The 14,459-nt window shown below is 43.4% G+C and overlaps 1 protein-coding gene across 7 annotated transcripts in view; it reads left to right on the forward strand.

Moving 5' to 3' along the window:
• LOC121586093 (cytoplasmic dynein 1 intermediate chain 1) overlaps positions 1-14,459 on the forward strand; it is a 20,613-nt gene continuing 6,154 nt past the window's right edge. The window contains exons 1-9 of one of the 7 annotated variants that reach the window (XM_041902566.2): positions 1-453; positions 8,692-8,808; positions 9,127-9,244; positions 11,371-11,512; positions 12,059-12,064; positions 12,848-12,907; positions 13,071-13,186; positions 13,866-13,958; positions 14,306-14,459. The exon at positions 14,306-14,459 is cut by the window's right edge and continues 9 nt beyond it. In XM_041902566.2, the coding sequence (XP_041758500.1) occupies positions 8,701-8,808; positions 9,127-9,244; positions 11,371-11,512; positions 12,059-12,064; positions 12,848-12,907; positions 13,071-13,186; positions 13,866-13,958; positions 14,306-14,459 (797 nt within the window). In that variant the 5' untranslated portion in view covers positions 1-453; positions 8,692-8,700. Of the gene's footprint in view, positions 454-8,667; positions 8,809-9,126; positions 9,245-11,370; positions 11,513-12,058; positions 12,065-12,847; positions 12,908-13,070; positions 13,187-13,865; positions 13,959-14,305 lie in introns of all 7 variants that reach the window. The other 6 variants (XM_041902567.2, XM_041902565.2, XM_041902570.2 and 3 more) reach the window with 6 other exon arrangements.

The following is a 14,459-nucleotide window of genomic DNA, read 5'->3' on the forward strand; positions in this document are numbered from 1 at the left end:
AGCTAAATGTCGCCATCTAGAGGCCATTTGTAGTTACTTACACTTATTATCAGCAGTGGCATTGTTGGCCTGAATTAGATGTTGTGCAATTTCTGAAATAGATTTCTTGTTTTCTCTTCAATCACCATATTGTTAATTTGAGATAATAATATGGCAAATTTACCATCTATATTGCAGATTAGATCATCACTTTTATTATCGCAAACATTCCTGTTTGTACAACAATGACGTATGATGAACAATATACAGGCTACTTCCGGAATTAATCTATTTACAATTGAGAAATAGGGCAGATCTCGAGCGGCAAATTCTATGTTCTTTGTTTTATTATATAAATGTATGGTCCGTGGTGATATTGTCTATATAAATCACGCAGGTCTTTTTGCCTGTAGCACGTCCGATATAGCAAATTCCGGAAAGGACCCGAGATAAGCGCAAGGCACATTGCAGACGGTAGGCTAATTAAAATGCATCTTTGTCTTGCGTGAGCATCATTATTAGCGGCCACCCAATGTAGGCCAAGTCTATAACGGTTAAAAATGTATTCTGATCATTGTGTGAACCTAGGCGCACCTCGATTTTAACTGGAGAATACATGGTTTTACTGGTGATGGGGAGAACAATCTAGAAAGGAAATGTATTCAATGTGCTGCAAATGTAGCAAGAAAAAAGTATATGCATTTACAGCGTAATAGGCCAACCGTGGCATCTAGTGGCGTTGCCTTTTCGTTCTTATTAATTCATTGGTTGTTGTTATATAGGCTAGTCTACACGGTTAAATACTGTACAATGTTACCCATTTGGACTGCATGAAATCACATTTTCTCTGCCATCATGCCATAGGCTACGATCCTCACTCTGCTTGTTTTGTTTTGCATGGCTCTGTCTGCTCAGTCATCCATCCGGGTTTAGAATAAAGGTATTTCTTTGTCTCATAGTGTTCTGTCATTTTATTTATGTTTTGCGTTATGTTTCCACTTCTCGTTTTCATAATTTAATAGCACCTACTTACTGATCATGCAGGGAAAGAAAATATCTGTACAGTGTTCATTTAGTATCAAATGCATAATTTGCTTTCAAAATGTACTTGCCACTTTCCAATTTAATAACCGCATTCATGGTTCTTTGAGAGTCCATTGCATTTGTTTGGCTCCCAGTGGTGTAAATAGTTCCATCCATATAATTAGAATAAATTATATTTATACTGTTCCATTCTCACCATGCTTTGTCAGTCCAATCATACAATCTCATGTAAAACTGAACATCCCAACCATTCGCCCATACATTAGTTTGTGTTTCCAGCATTGATAGATACACAATGTGGCCCTAAGACTTGATTAGTGTAGCTGCAGTCCACAGAACAAGATACACAGATTAAACCTATAGGTGGCCATGATACTGATACAGAGATTAAACCTATAGGTGGCCATGATACTGATACAGAGATTAAACCTATAGGTGACCATGATACTGATACAGAGATTAAACCTATATGTGGCCATGATACTGATACACAGATTAAACCTATAGGTGACCATGATACTGATACAGAGATTAAACCTATAGGTGGCCATGATACTGATACAGAGATTAAACCTATAGGTGGCCATGATACTGATACACAGATTAAACCTATAGGTGGCCATGATACTGATACACAGATTAAACCTATAGGTGGCCATGATACTGATACAGAGATTAAACCTATAGGTGGTGTGATGTCACGAGAGGCTACACAGCTTTCAGCGGGATTGCTCAAGTAGTGCAAGGAGACCAGGTTCAACCAAAACAAGGATTTTATTAAAGGTCTTGGGAAACTAACGAAAGTATAACACAATTCTGTTCTCTGGTGGCTCTTTAAGGGTTAACAGTTCAGGGATGTCTCTTCCACATCCAAAATCATAACTCTCCCTCGCTCAAATAACTTTTCCCCAGTCTTACTGTATTCCACGTTGCAGCTAGTGGCCAACCCAGCAAAACGTCCCTTCCAAATGTCCCACACGTATTTCCACAGGTGCATATATCCAAAGGTGAGTATTTCCCAAAGGTAAGTATCTCCAAATCCTTATATTCCTCATGGAAGTGGACGTGCAGCACTCTTGTCCTCCAGAGAGCCCAGGTTGGAGACTGTGTCTCTTCCCTTCCCAAACCTTCAGCTCATCAGCTCCTCATTTGTTTCAGCTGCGTGGGAAGATTGGCCATAGAGGGGTGGAGTTCCCGACCATACCAGCAGATGGAGCCATAGCTGTCTGGGTTTGCAGCCACCTCAGGGGGATGTAACGTCCCTCCAGGACACAGCCTCTCGTGACATCACACATCCCCTCCCTCGGGACCGACGTCCTCGTCGGGGTAAAGGCAGCGAAGAAGGCATCACGCCGGGAGAGGGCGTCCGCATTGCCGTGGTGCTTGCCAGACTGCTCTCTCTTCAACTCCTCCAACTCTAGGACCAGGGACTCAGCCTCCTGTTGTCTCTCCTTGAGTTTCTTACTGAACGCATCAGCCTTGGTTTTAGCAGAGTTTAGCTTCTGTTGAGCAGCTTTCAGTTCCTTCTCTCTCTCTGCCTCCGCATTCTTCATCTTGTTCTCCAACACCTTGTACTTCTCCTCTGCCTTCTTCTGGACCTCCTTACTACTGCGCAGGGTCTCCTCACACTCCTCGATGGTCCTGCGCAGCCTCTCCAGCTCCTCCTGTTGCTTAGGGAAGGAGCTCTGTTGGAGTTTAGCCTGGAGGATATCTAACTCTTCTGTCTTCATGTCTAACTGTTGCTTTAACAAACGATACCTCTCAGCGGTCCCCTTCAGACCAGACAGTTCTTTGTCCAGATTCTGTAGCTCCGTCTCTGTGTCGGTCTGGGCACCTGCCATCCCTATCAGAGCCCGGGGCGGGAGTGAGTAACTCGGAGGATTGCACCGGAGCCTTCCCAGGATGAGTCTTGCCTCTCCGTTTCTGAGGTACTCGGGTTATCCTCTCCTGAGACTCTCTCCAGAGTGGGTAAAAGGCTGGGCAGTCTCGTCCAATTAGGACAGGGACGGGGAGGGAATCAACCACCCCCGCCGTCGTGTGTATGGTTCCCCGTGTGCTGGTCATTGTAAGTTCAGTAATGGGGTATTCTCTGGTGTCCCCATGGACACAGGAAACTGGGAGGACTTTCCCCGGGGTCAGACACGTTGGGCCCACCAAATCCTTACGCACCAGGGTGGCCCGGCTACCAGAATCCAGTAAGGCCTCCACATCATGGTGGTTCACAGTTACCGGGCAGGTGGGGGGTCGATCTGGGCCGCCATCTACGACTCCCAAGAGCGAGGCAAAACGGTGTGTGGGTGCTGAGCTGGAGGACTCCGCAGTGGGCATAGGTTCATCGGCTGGTTTCCCACACTGCCAGGAGATATGTCCCATCTCCCCCACACCGGTAACACTGTCGAGTTTCCCCCTCCTGGTGTACTCTTCTTGGACCCGCCTGGTTTCTGGCTCCCCCTGGAGCCGGGATAAGTCCTGACGTGGCTGGGTTCGAGACCTTGGGGTCCTTTGGACGGGTTCTTCCCATTTGTGGTGGGGCCGCCCTCCTGGGGTCTTTTCGGAAGCATTCAGCATCTCCGCTGTGGCCTGGTACTTTTCCACAGCTTCCACGGTCAGATCAGCCGTGGTCAAGGCCTGTTGACTGATGAACCGTTTTGCCTCATAAGGCAGGGCGCGTAGGTAACGATCCACCACAACGGCCTCCACCACCGCCGCTGCTGTATTCCTCTGCGGATCCAGCCATTTCCTTGCGATTCGGACAAGTTCATGCATCTGCGCCCGAGGAGGTTGGTCTGGTTGGAAGGTCCAGCTGTGAAAGCGCTGGGCCATACCAAACTTTGTGAGTCCATATCTGCTGAGGATCTCAGACTTCAGGGCATCATAGTCAGTAACCTGGTCAGGGCCCAGGTCCCGGACAGCATTCAGCGATTCCCCGGTTAGAAAGGGGGCTAACAGACCAACCCACTGTTGCTTGGGCCAGGCTTCCCTAGTGGCCGTGGCCTCAAATGCATGCAGGTATGCCTCAATGTCATCGGTAGCTCCCATCTTAGATATAAAGTCACTTGCCTTTATTGGGCGGGTATTTTGGACAACCCTCTGTCTCTGCAACTGCAATTCCTCTGCCTTCAGAAGGTTGGCTTTCTTTTGCTCCTCCAAGAGAGCCACGTTTGCTTGCATCTGGGCGTGCTGGCCAGCAACAAGGGCTTTCAATATGTCCTCCATTTCAGTCGGGCGGGGAGCCTACGGCCAACTTGGAAAACTGGGTGATCAAACCTTCGATATCCTCCTCTGACATGCACTATTAACGCTTGAGCGTGCCCGTATTCTCCACCATCTGTGATGTCACGAGAGGCTACACAGCTTTCAGCGGGATTGCTCAAGTAGTGCAAGGAGACCAGGTTCAACCAAAACAAGGATTTTATTAAAGGTCTTGGGAAACTAACGAAAGTATAACACAATTCTGTTCTCTGGTGGCTCTTTAAGGGTTAACAGTTCAGGGATGTCTCTTCCACATCCAAAATCATAACTCTCCCTCGCTCAAATAACTTTTCCCCAGTCTTACTGTATTCCACGTTGCCGCTAGTGGCCAACCCAGCAAAACGTCCTTCCAAATGTCCCACACGTATTTCCACAGGTGCATATATCCAAAGGTGAGTATTTCCCAAAGGTAAGTATCTCCAAATCCTTATATTCCTCATGGAAGTGGACGTGCAGCACTCTTGTCCTCCAGAGAGCCCAGGTTGGAGACTGTGTCTCTTCCCTTCCCAAACCTTCAGCTCATCAGCTCCTCATTTGTTTCAGCTGCGTGGGAAGATTGGCCATAGAGGGGTGGAGTTCCCGACCATACCAGCAGATGGAGCCATAGCTGTCTGGGTTTGCAGCCACCTCAGGGGGATGTAACGTCCCTCCAGGACACAGCCTCTCGTGACATCACAGTGGCCATGATACTGATACACAGATTAAACCTATAGGTGGCCATGATACTGATACACAGATTAAACCTATAGGTGGCCATGATACTGATACACAGATTAAACCTATAGGTGGCCATGATACTGATACAGAGATTAAACCTATAGGTGGCCATGATACTGATACACAGATTAAACCTATAGGTGGCCATGATACTGATACACAGATTAAACCTATAGGTGGCCATGATACTGATACACAGATTAAACCTATAGCTGGCCATGATACTGATACACAGATTAAACCTATAGCTGGCCATGATACTGATTAAACCTATAGGTGACGTTTTACATTTTAGTCATTTAGCAGACGCTCTTATCCAGAGCGACTTACAGTTAGTGAGTGCATACATTTTTCATACTGGCCCCCCGTGGGAAACGAACCCACAACCCTGGCGTTGCAAGCGCCATGCTCTACCAACTGAGCTACACGGGACTTATCATGGGTGACCATGATACTGATACAGAGATTAAACCTATAGGTGACCATGATACTGATACAGAGATTAAACCTATATGATGCCATGATGCTGTACATCACCCATGGATTGATGTGTAATCAACTTTAATGGTAGCATGAAAGGTTTTTGTAGAGCTCCTATATGTACAGTCAGTGCTAGAAAGGGTATTGGTAATCTTGTCTACCAGCCAGGTCTTTCTGAACCTATGTGCAGTAGCATCTGAGACTGGGAACAAGGTTGTGGTATTGGTAACAACACATCAAGGTTAGGGATTCATTATTCATTGGGAAAACATAGTAGTACATTAGAATTATGGTACCATGCAATCATGAGAAGTAGTTCACATTATGATAACTCCATTATCCATGCAGTTCTGTAGCCTGGTCCCAGATCTGTTTGTGCTCTTGCCAACTCCATTACTCATTGTCAAGCCAAACATACAGTACCAGTCAAAGGTTTGGGCACACCGACTCATTCAAGGGTTTTTCTTTATTTTTACTATTTTCTACATTGTAGAATAATAGTGAAGACATCAAAACCATGAAATAAAACACATGGAATCATGTAGTAACCAAAAAAGTGTTAAACAAATCCAAATATATTTTATATTTGAAATTCTTCAGAGTAACCACCTTTTGCCTTGATGACAGCTTTGCACACTCTTGGCATTCTCTCAACCAGCTTCATGAGGTAGTCACCTGGAATGCATTTCAATTAACAGGTGTGCCTTCTTAAAAGTTAATTTGTGGAATTTCTTTGCTTCTTAATCCATTTGAGCCAGTCAGTTGTGTTGTGACAAGGTAGGGGGGGTATACAGAAGATAGCCCTATTTTGTAAAAGACCAAGTCCATATTATAGCAAGAACAACTCAAATAAGCAAAGAGAAACGACAGTCCATCATTACTTTAAGACATGAAGGTCAGTCAATCCGGAAAGTTTCAAGAACTTCGAAAGTTTCATCAAGTGCAGTCACAAAAACCATCAAGCACTATGATGAAACTGGCTCTCTTGAGGACCGCCACAGGAATGGAAGACCCAGATTTACCTCTGCTGCAAAGGATCAATTCATTAGAGTTAACTGCACCTCAGATTGCAGCCCAAATAAATGCTTCACAGAGTTCAAGTAACAGACACATCTCAACATCAACTGTTCAGAGGAGACTGCGTGAATCTGGTATTCATGGTCGATTTGCTGCAAAGAAACCACTACTAAAGTATACCAATAAGAAGAAGAGACTTGCTTGGGCCAAGAAACACGAGCAATGGACATTAGACCGGTGGAAATCTGTCCTTTGGTCTGATGAGTCCAGATTCGAGATTTTTGGTTCCAACCGCCGTGTCTTTGTGAGACGCAGAGTAGGTGAACGGATGATCTCCGCATGTGTGGTTCCCACCATGAAGCATGGAGGAGGAGGTGTGATGGTGTGGTGGTGCTTTGCTGGTGACACTGTCTATTAATTATTTATTTAGAATTCAAGGCACACTTAACCAGCATGGCTACCACAGCATTCTGCAGCGATACGCCATCCCATCTGGTTTGCACTTAGTGGGACTATCATTTGTTTTTCAACAGGACAATGACCCAAAACACACCTCCAGGCTGTGTAAGGGCTATTTGACCAAGAAGGAGAGTGATGGAGTGCTGCATCAGATGACCTGGCCTCAACCCAATTGAGATGGTTTGGGATGAGTTGGACCGCAGAGTGAAGGGAAAGCAGCCAACAAGTGCTCAGCATATGTGGAAATTCCTTCAAGACTGTTGGAAAAGCATTCCTTATGAAACTGGTTGAGAGAATGCCAAGAGTGTGCAAAGCTGTCATCAAGGCAAAGGGTGGCTACTTGAAAATATATTTTGATTTGTTTAACACTTTATTGGTTACCACATGATTCCATATGTGTTATTTCATAGTTTTGATGTCTTCACTAGTATTCTACAAGGTAGAAAATTGTAAAAGATAAAGAAAAACCCTTGAATGAGTAGGTGTCCATACTTTTGACTTGTACTGTACATGACAAGGATTGACAAGGAGTTGGCATGATAGCACAAACAGACTGGCACTCAGGCTAGCGGTTCTCAGAATGAACCAGGCTAACTGCTGTATGTATCAACATGCAGAATGAACCAGGTTAACTGCTGTATGTATCAACATGCAGAATGAACCAGGCTAACTGCTGTATGTATCAACATGCAGAATGAACCAGGCTAACTGCTGTATGTATCAACATGCAGAATGAACCAGGCTAACTGCTGTATGTATCAACATGCAGAATGAACCAGGCTAACTGCTGTATGTATCAACATGCAGAATGAACCAGGCTAACTGCTGTATGTATCAACATGCAGAATGAACCAGGCTAACTGCTGTATGTATCAACATGCAGAATGAACCAGGCTAACTGCTGTATGTATCAACATGCAGAATGAACCAGGCTAACTGCTGTATGTATCAACATGCAGAATGAACCAGGCTAACTGCTGTATGTATCAACATGCAGAATGAACCAGGCTAACTGCTGTATGTATCAACATGCAGAATGAACCAGGCTAACTGCTGTATGTATCAACATGCAGAATGAACCAGGCTAACTGCTGTATGTATCAACATGCAGAATGAACCAGGCTAACTGCTGTATGTATCAACATGCAGAATGAACCAGGCTAACTGCTGTATGTATCAACATGCAGAATGAACCAGGCTAACTGCTGTATGTATCAACATGCAGAATGAACCAGGCTAACTGCTGTATGTATCAACATGCAGAATGAACCAGGCTAACTGCTGTATGTGTCAACATGCAGAATGAACCAGGCTAACTGCTGTATGTGTCAACATGCAGAATGAACCAGGCTAACTGCTGTATGTATCAACATGCAGAATGAACCAGGCTAACTGCTGTATGTATCAACATGCAGAATGAACCAGGCTAACTGCTGTATGTATCAACATGCAGAATGAACCAGGCTAACTGCTGTATGTATCAACATGCAGAATGAACCAGGCTAACTGCTGTATGTATCAACATGCAGAATGAACCAGGCTAACTGCTGTATGTATCAACATGCAGAATGAACCAGGCTAACTGCTGTATGTATCAACATGCAGAATGAACCAGGCTAACTGCTGTATGTATCAACATGCAGAATGAACCAGGCTAACTGCTGTATGTATCAACATGCAGAATGAACCAGGCTAACTGCTGTATGTATCAACATGCAGAATGCTGCTTTCTTATCTATCTAGTAGGCGAAGATGTCTGACAAAAGTGACCTGAAAGCTGAGCTGGAGCGAAAGAAACAGAGGTTAGCTCAAATACGAGAGGAGAAGAAGAGAAAGGAGGAGGAGAGGAAAAAGAAGGAGGTGAGAGAAATCTCTATTAATGTGAATGTGATGTGAACTTATTTGGTTTAGTTCAGCATCTCAAATGAGGATTAATATAGTATTTCTAAAACAGTGTATCAGAAGTCTGATTTGGGTTGGTAGTGTTTCTCAAGTCTTTGTGGAGCTACACTGGTATCAGACCCAAATGACACCCTATTCACTATATAATGCATTTCAAATGGCACCATATTCCTTATATATTGCACTACTTTTGACCAGAGTCAGCGCACCATGTGGGGAATAGGGTGCTATGTGGGACACAGTCAGTGATACTTGTTCTCCCCAACACCTGTTCAGTCTGAGAGTCTTCAGCAGAAGACAGAGAATGTCTCTGAAGATTCTGACTTGGACCGCAAACGAAGAGAGACGGAAGCGCTGCTGCAGAGTATTGGGATCTCACCAGAACCACCATTAGGTATACCAGTCATAGCCTTGTTGCTTTCTGAGATCATCCTACCCTACCATCCTACTGACCATTCTGAGATCATCCTACCCTACCATACTGACCATTCTGAGATCATCCTACCCTACCATACTGACCATTCTGAGATCATCCTACCCTACCATTGTACTGACCAGTCTGAGATCATCCTACCCTACCCTCATACTGACCAGTCTGAGATCATCCTACCCTACCCTCATACTGACCAGTCTGAGATCATCCTACCCTACCCTCATACTGACCAGTCTGAGATCATCCTACCATTGTACTGACCAGTCTGAGATCATCCTACCCTACCCTCATACTTGCCTTTTGTGGAAGTAGTGTAGCATCACTTTCAAATAATTTAAATTATGTTTTTCCCCACTTAATTTCATTTTCATGAATAAGATTGTAGATTTAGTTGAGAGCACATATCGGGCCGGTTTCCCAGACACATATTAAACCTTGTCCTGGACTAAAAATATATTTCAATGGATAATCTCCAGTGAGAATGCTTTTCAGTCCTGGACTAGGTTTAATCTGTGTCTGGGAAACTGTCCCGTCCTGGTTTATTGAGTGTATCTTGTGGTATTGGTCTCCATACAAAACAATCAAGTCATGAAATTATCTTCAGTTTACAGTATATCATATATTTAAACAAATAATTTACATTATTAATTGACTCTCATTTTCCCTTTATGGTATAAACACATTCAAATTCCATTGTGTCATTGTCAAAAGGTTAGTTATACAAATCCATTGATTTGGTTGATAGGGTTATATATTCATGGATTGATGGCAGCTCTTTTTTTAAATGAAGATTTATTTTAGGAGACTAGGTATGAATCTATGTATTCAATTCAGATGGTTAGTTTGATGTGATACAGTTGAAGTCGGAAGTTTTCATACACCTTAGCCAAATACATTTAAACTCAGTTTTTCACAATTCCTGACATTCAATCCTAGTAGAAATGCCCTGTCTTAGGTCAGTTAGGATCACCACTTTATTTTAAGAATGTGAAATGTCAGAATAATAGTAGAGAGAATGATTTATTTCAGCTTTTTATTTCTTTCATCACATTCCCAGTGGGTCAGAAGTTTAATTGTTTAACTTGGGTCAAACGTTTTCCACAAGCTTCCCACAATAAGTTGGGTGAATTTTGGTCCATTCCTCCTGACAGAGCTGGTGTAACGGAGTCAGGTTTGTAGGCCTCCTTGCTTGCACGCGCTTTTTCAGTTCTGCCCACATATTTTCTATAGGATTGAGGTCAGGGCTTTGTGATGGCCACTCCAATACCTTGACTTTGTTGTCCTTAAGCCATTTTGCCACAACTTTGGAAGTATGCTTGGGGTCATTGTCCATTTGGAAGACCCATTTGCGACCAAGCTTGTACAGATGAATGTGGTACCTTCAGGCGTTTGGAAATTGCTCCCAAGGATGAACCAGACTTGTGGAGGTCTACAATAATTTTTCTTAGATCTTGGCTGATTTCTTTTGATTTTCCCATGATGTCAAGCAAAGAGGCACTGAGTTTGAAGGTAGACCTTGAAATACATCCACAGGTACACCTCCAATTGACTCAAATGATGTCAATTAGCCTATCAGAAGCTTCTAAAGCCATGACATCATTTTCTGGAATTTTCCAAGCTGTTTAAAGACACAGTCAACTTAGTGTATGTAAACTTCTGACCCACTGGAATTGTGATACATTGAATTATAAGTGAAATAATCTGTCTGTAAACAATTGTTGGAAAAATTACTTGTGTCATGCACAAAGTAGATGTCCTAACCGACTTACCAAAACTATAGTTTGTTAATAAGAAATGTGTGGAGTGGTTGAAAAACAAGTTTTAATGACTCCAACCTAAGTGTATGTAAACTTCCGACTTCAACTGTACGTCAACATATTGAAAGAGTTCACACTAGTTGGCGGTCGTGCCTTATTATGTCACAAACCAACAGGAGAGGAGTTGGGTATCCATCAGAAAGTACGTTTAACTATCTCTTCCTCTTTTCTTGTGAATTTTTTCTTCCTTTGCTTTGAACCATTTCAATCCATCCTGTTGATTTGGAACCCTTCTGGTTTGGCTGTGGGGGTCTGACTGCTGGCCACCAGTGCAGCCTCTGCAGCTCTTAACATGGGATACCTGTTATTTTCATTATTTAGTCCCAACCCCTATGTCTCCCTCTTCACAATCAGTGAGCACCACCAGTGATGCTGGCAGCCAGGAGTCCGTAGATGGTGGGACAGTGGGAAGGTATAGAACCTGCTCTTTACTGTATCACACACCGACACACACACACTCACACACACACACACACACAACTGCTATCAGATGTAGTATTGATGTCATGGAAAATGTTCACAGTTACAAACAAGCAAACGGCATTTTAGTACTGTTCAATTATTTTGCATATGAACACACATAGACACATGGATGTACAACTGGATAGAATGGCATTGGCATTATAGAAAAAAAGGTATATTGTATGCTAAAAGCTTCGGTACCCTCTCTCTTTGGTTCTAACAATTCCTAAATGTATTGTCTATCAATGTAGCTAACATCATGAACACATGACATTGAACACAATAACTGTGGAAATGACTGCATCCCGAATGGCACCCTATTCCCTACAGTAAATAGTATATAGTGCACTACTTTTGACAAGGACCCATAGGGCTTCTGGTCAAAAGTAGGGCTCTATGTAGGGAAAAGGGTGCCATTTGGGACTCAGACAATGTGTATGTGCACAGAGTCTCTGATGTGAATCCCTTCTCTTTTCATCTTGTAATGGGACTTCAGATATAGGTAAGAACCAGAGTCCATGTAGTAGTGATTATGGAGAGGAGGTTTCTGTTCAGGGAGACTTCAGTGTCGTCGTGCAGTGACATCAGTTGATTATGTGACATCAGTGACATCAGTTGATTATGTGACATCAGTGACATCAGTTGATTATGTGACATCAGTGACATCAGTTGATTATGTGACATCAGTGACATCAGTTGATTATGTGTGGTACTTGATCATTTTGTGACCTTGTAAGATTCTCAAATTGTATGAAGACAGTGAAACTGTGAATGTAACTTCTATTGAAGCAGTGAAACTGTGAATGTAACTTCTATTGAAGCAGTGAAACTGTGAATGTAACTTCTATTGAAGCAGTGAAACTGTGAATGTAACTTCTATTGAAACAGTGAAACTGTGAATGTAACTTCTATTGAAGCAGTGAAACTGTGAATGTAACTTCTATTGAAGCAGTGAAACTGTGAATGTAACTTCTATTGAAGCAGTGGAACTGTGAATGTAACTTCTATTGAAGCAGTGGAACTGTGAATGTGACTGTGTCCCAAATGGAACCCTATTCCCCATATAGTCAACTATTTTGACCAGAGCCCTATGAGTCCTGGTCAGAATTTGTGCACTACTACATAGAAAATAGGGTGGTATTTGGGATCCATCCTGTGTTTTGTTTAATGTTTGTTTTGTGTACCACTGTCATGCATGAATTCATATGTTCTGAAAGTGATGTCCCTTGAGTTGATGTATTGACTCATTTATGCTGTTTTGGCGCCCCCATGCTGCTGTGTTTAGGACCCTGCAGTGGGACACGGACCCCTCTGCTCTCCAGCTGCAGGCCGACTCTGAGCTGGGGTATGTCTTTCCTCTTGATGCTGCTCCCAAATGGCACCCTATTCCCAATATAGTGCACTACTTTTGACCAGAGCCCATAGGACTTACACAAAGGTTATATTTTTCTTGACTGATAGCAGAGTGTTCACTGTATGTTTTCTAAACAATTTATTCCATCTTTCAGGCGCAGGATGCACAGACTTGGAGCGTCAAAAATAGTACAGATTGACTTCCTTCCCAAAGAGCTTGTGACCTACACTAAAGAGACCCAGACTCCTTCAGCAGCACATCAATCTGAAGGTAATGAATATTGAGTTGGCTGTTGAGTTGACTCTTGAATTTGATATGACTCTTGATTTGACTCTTGAGTTGACTCTTGAAATTGACTCTTGAGTTGACTCTTGAGATGACTCTTGAATTTGACTCTTGAATTTAACTTTTGAGTTGACTCTTGAAGTTGACTCTTGATTTGACTCTTGAGTTGACTCTTGAAGTTGACTCCTGAGTTGACTCTTGAAGTTGACTCTTGAGTTGACACTTGAAGTTGACTCTTGAAGTTGACTCTTGAGTTGACTCTTGAAGTTGATTCTTGAAGTTGACTCTTGTAGTTGACTCTTGAAGTTGACTCTTGAAATTGACTCTTGAAATTGACAATTTTAATGCAGAGCTCTAGGTTGGTTTGTACGATTGGGTATGCTTGATATTTTTCAATGTGCTCTCTCCCACAGATTGAAAGAAGGTTGAAGCCTATGTTGTATGTATGTGTGTAACACAGGAGGTTGGTGGCACCTTAATAGGGTAGAACGGGCTCGCGGTAATGACTGGAGCGGAATAGGTGGAATGGTATCAAATACATCAAACACATGGTTTCCATGTATTTGATGCCATTCTATTTGCTCCGTTCCGGCCATTGTTAAGAGCCGTTCTCCCCTCAGCAGACTCCTGTGGTGTAGAACATAAAACATGTGTTTCCTCCCAGAAGAAGAAGAGGATGAGGAGGGCACTGAGCCTAAAGCTGCCCCTCAGACTGACCAGCCCGAGGAGGAGGGAGAGGCAGAGGACAGTAAAGAGGGTAATAATTACTTGATGTACTTTAACACACTACTTTTAGGAAAAGCACTCGCACATCTGAGGTTACTTGTTGCATGGGAATTATTTGATGATAAATCAGATCTAGCCAAACATATAAACCAGGGTTCTTCAATTCCGGTCCTGGAGGGCCGAAACACCTCTGTTTTTCATTGTCTCCTTCTAATCAGGGGCTAATTCAGACCTGGGACACCAGGTGAGTGCAATTAACTACCAGGTAGAAATAAAAAACAGAAGTGTTTCGGCCCTCCAGGACCGGAATTGAAGAACCCTGATATAAACCAACATATGTTCTCAACACTGGTATCACAATATGTGTGTTCCTCTCAGCCCACCCCAGAGAGCTGACGGAGGAGGAGAGGGAACAGATCCTTCACTCCGAGGACTTCCTGGTCTTCTTTGAGCGGTCGGTCTCTGTGGTGGAGCGGGCGCTGGCCGAGGAGGGAGACATCTTCTTCGACTACAGCGGCCGGGACCTGGAGGA

This window comes from Coregonus clupeaformis, chromosome 17 (genome assembly GCF_020615455.1).
Source record: "Coregonus clupeaformis isolate EN_2021a chromosome 17, ASM2061545v1, whole genome shotgun sequence".
Classification (NCBI taxonomy): domain Eukaryota; kingdom Metazoa; phylum Chordata; class Actinopteri; order Salmoniformes; family Salmonidae; genus Coregonus; species Coregonus clupeaformis.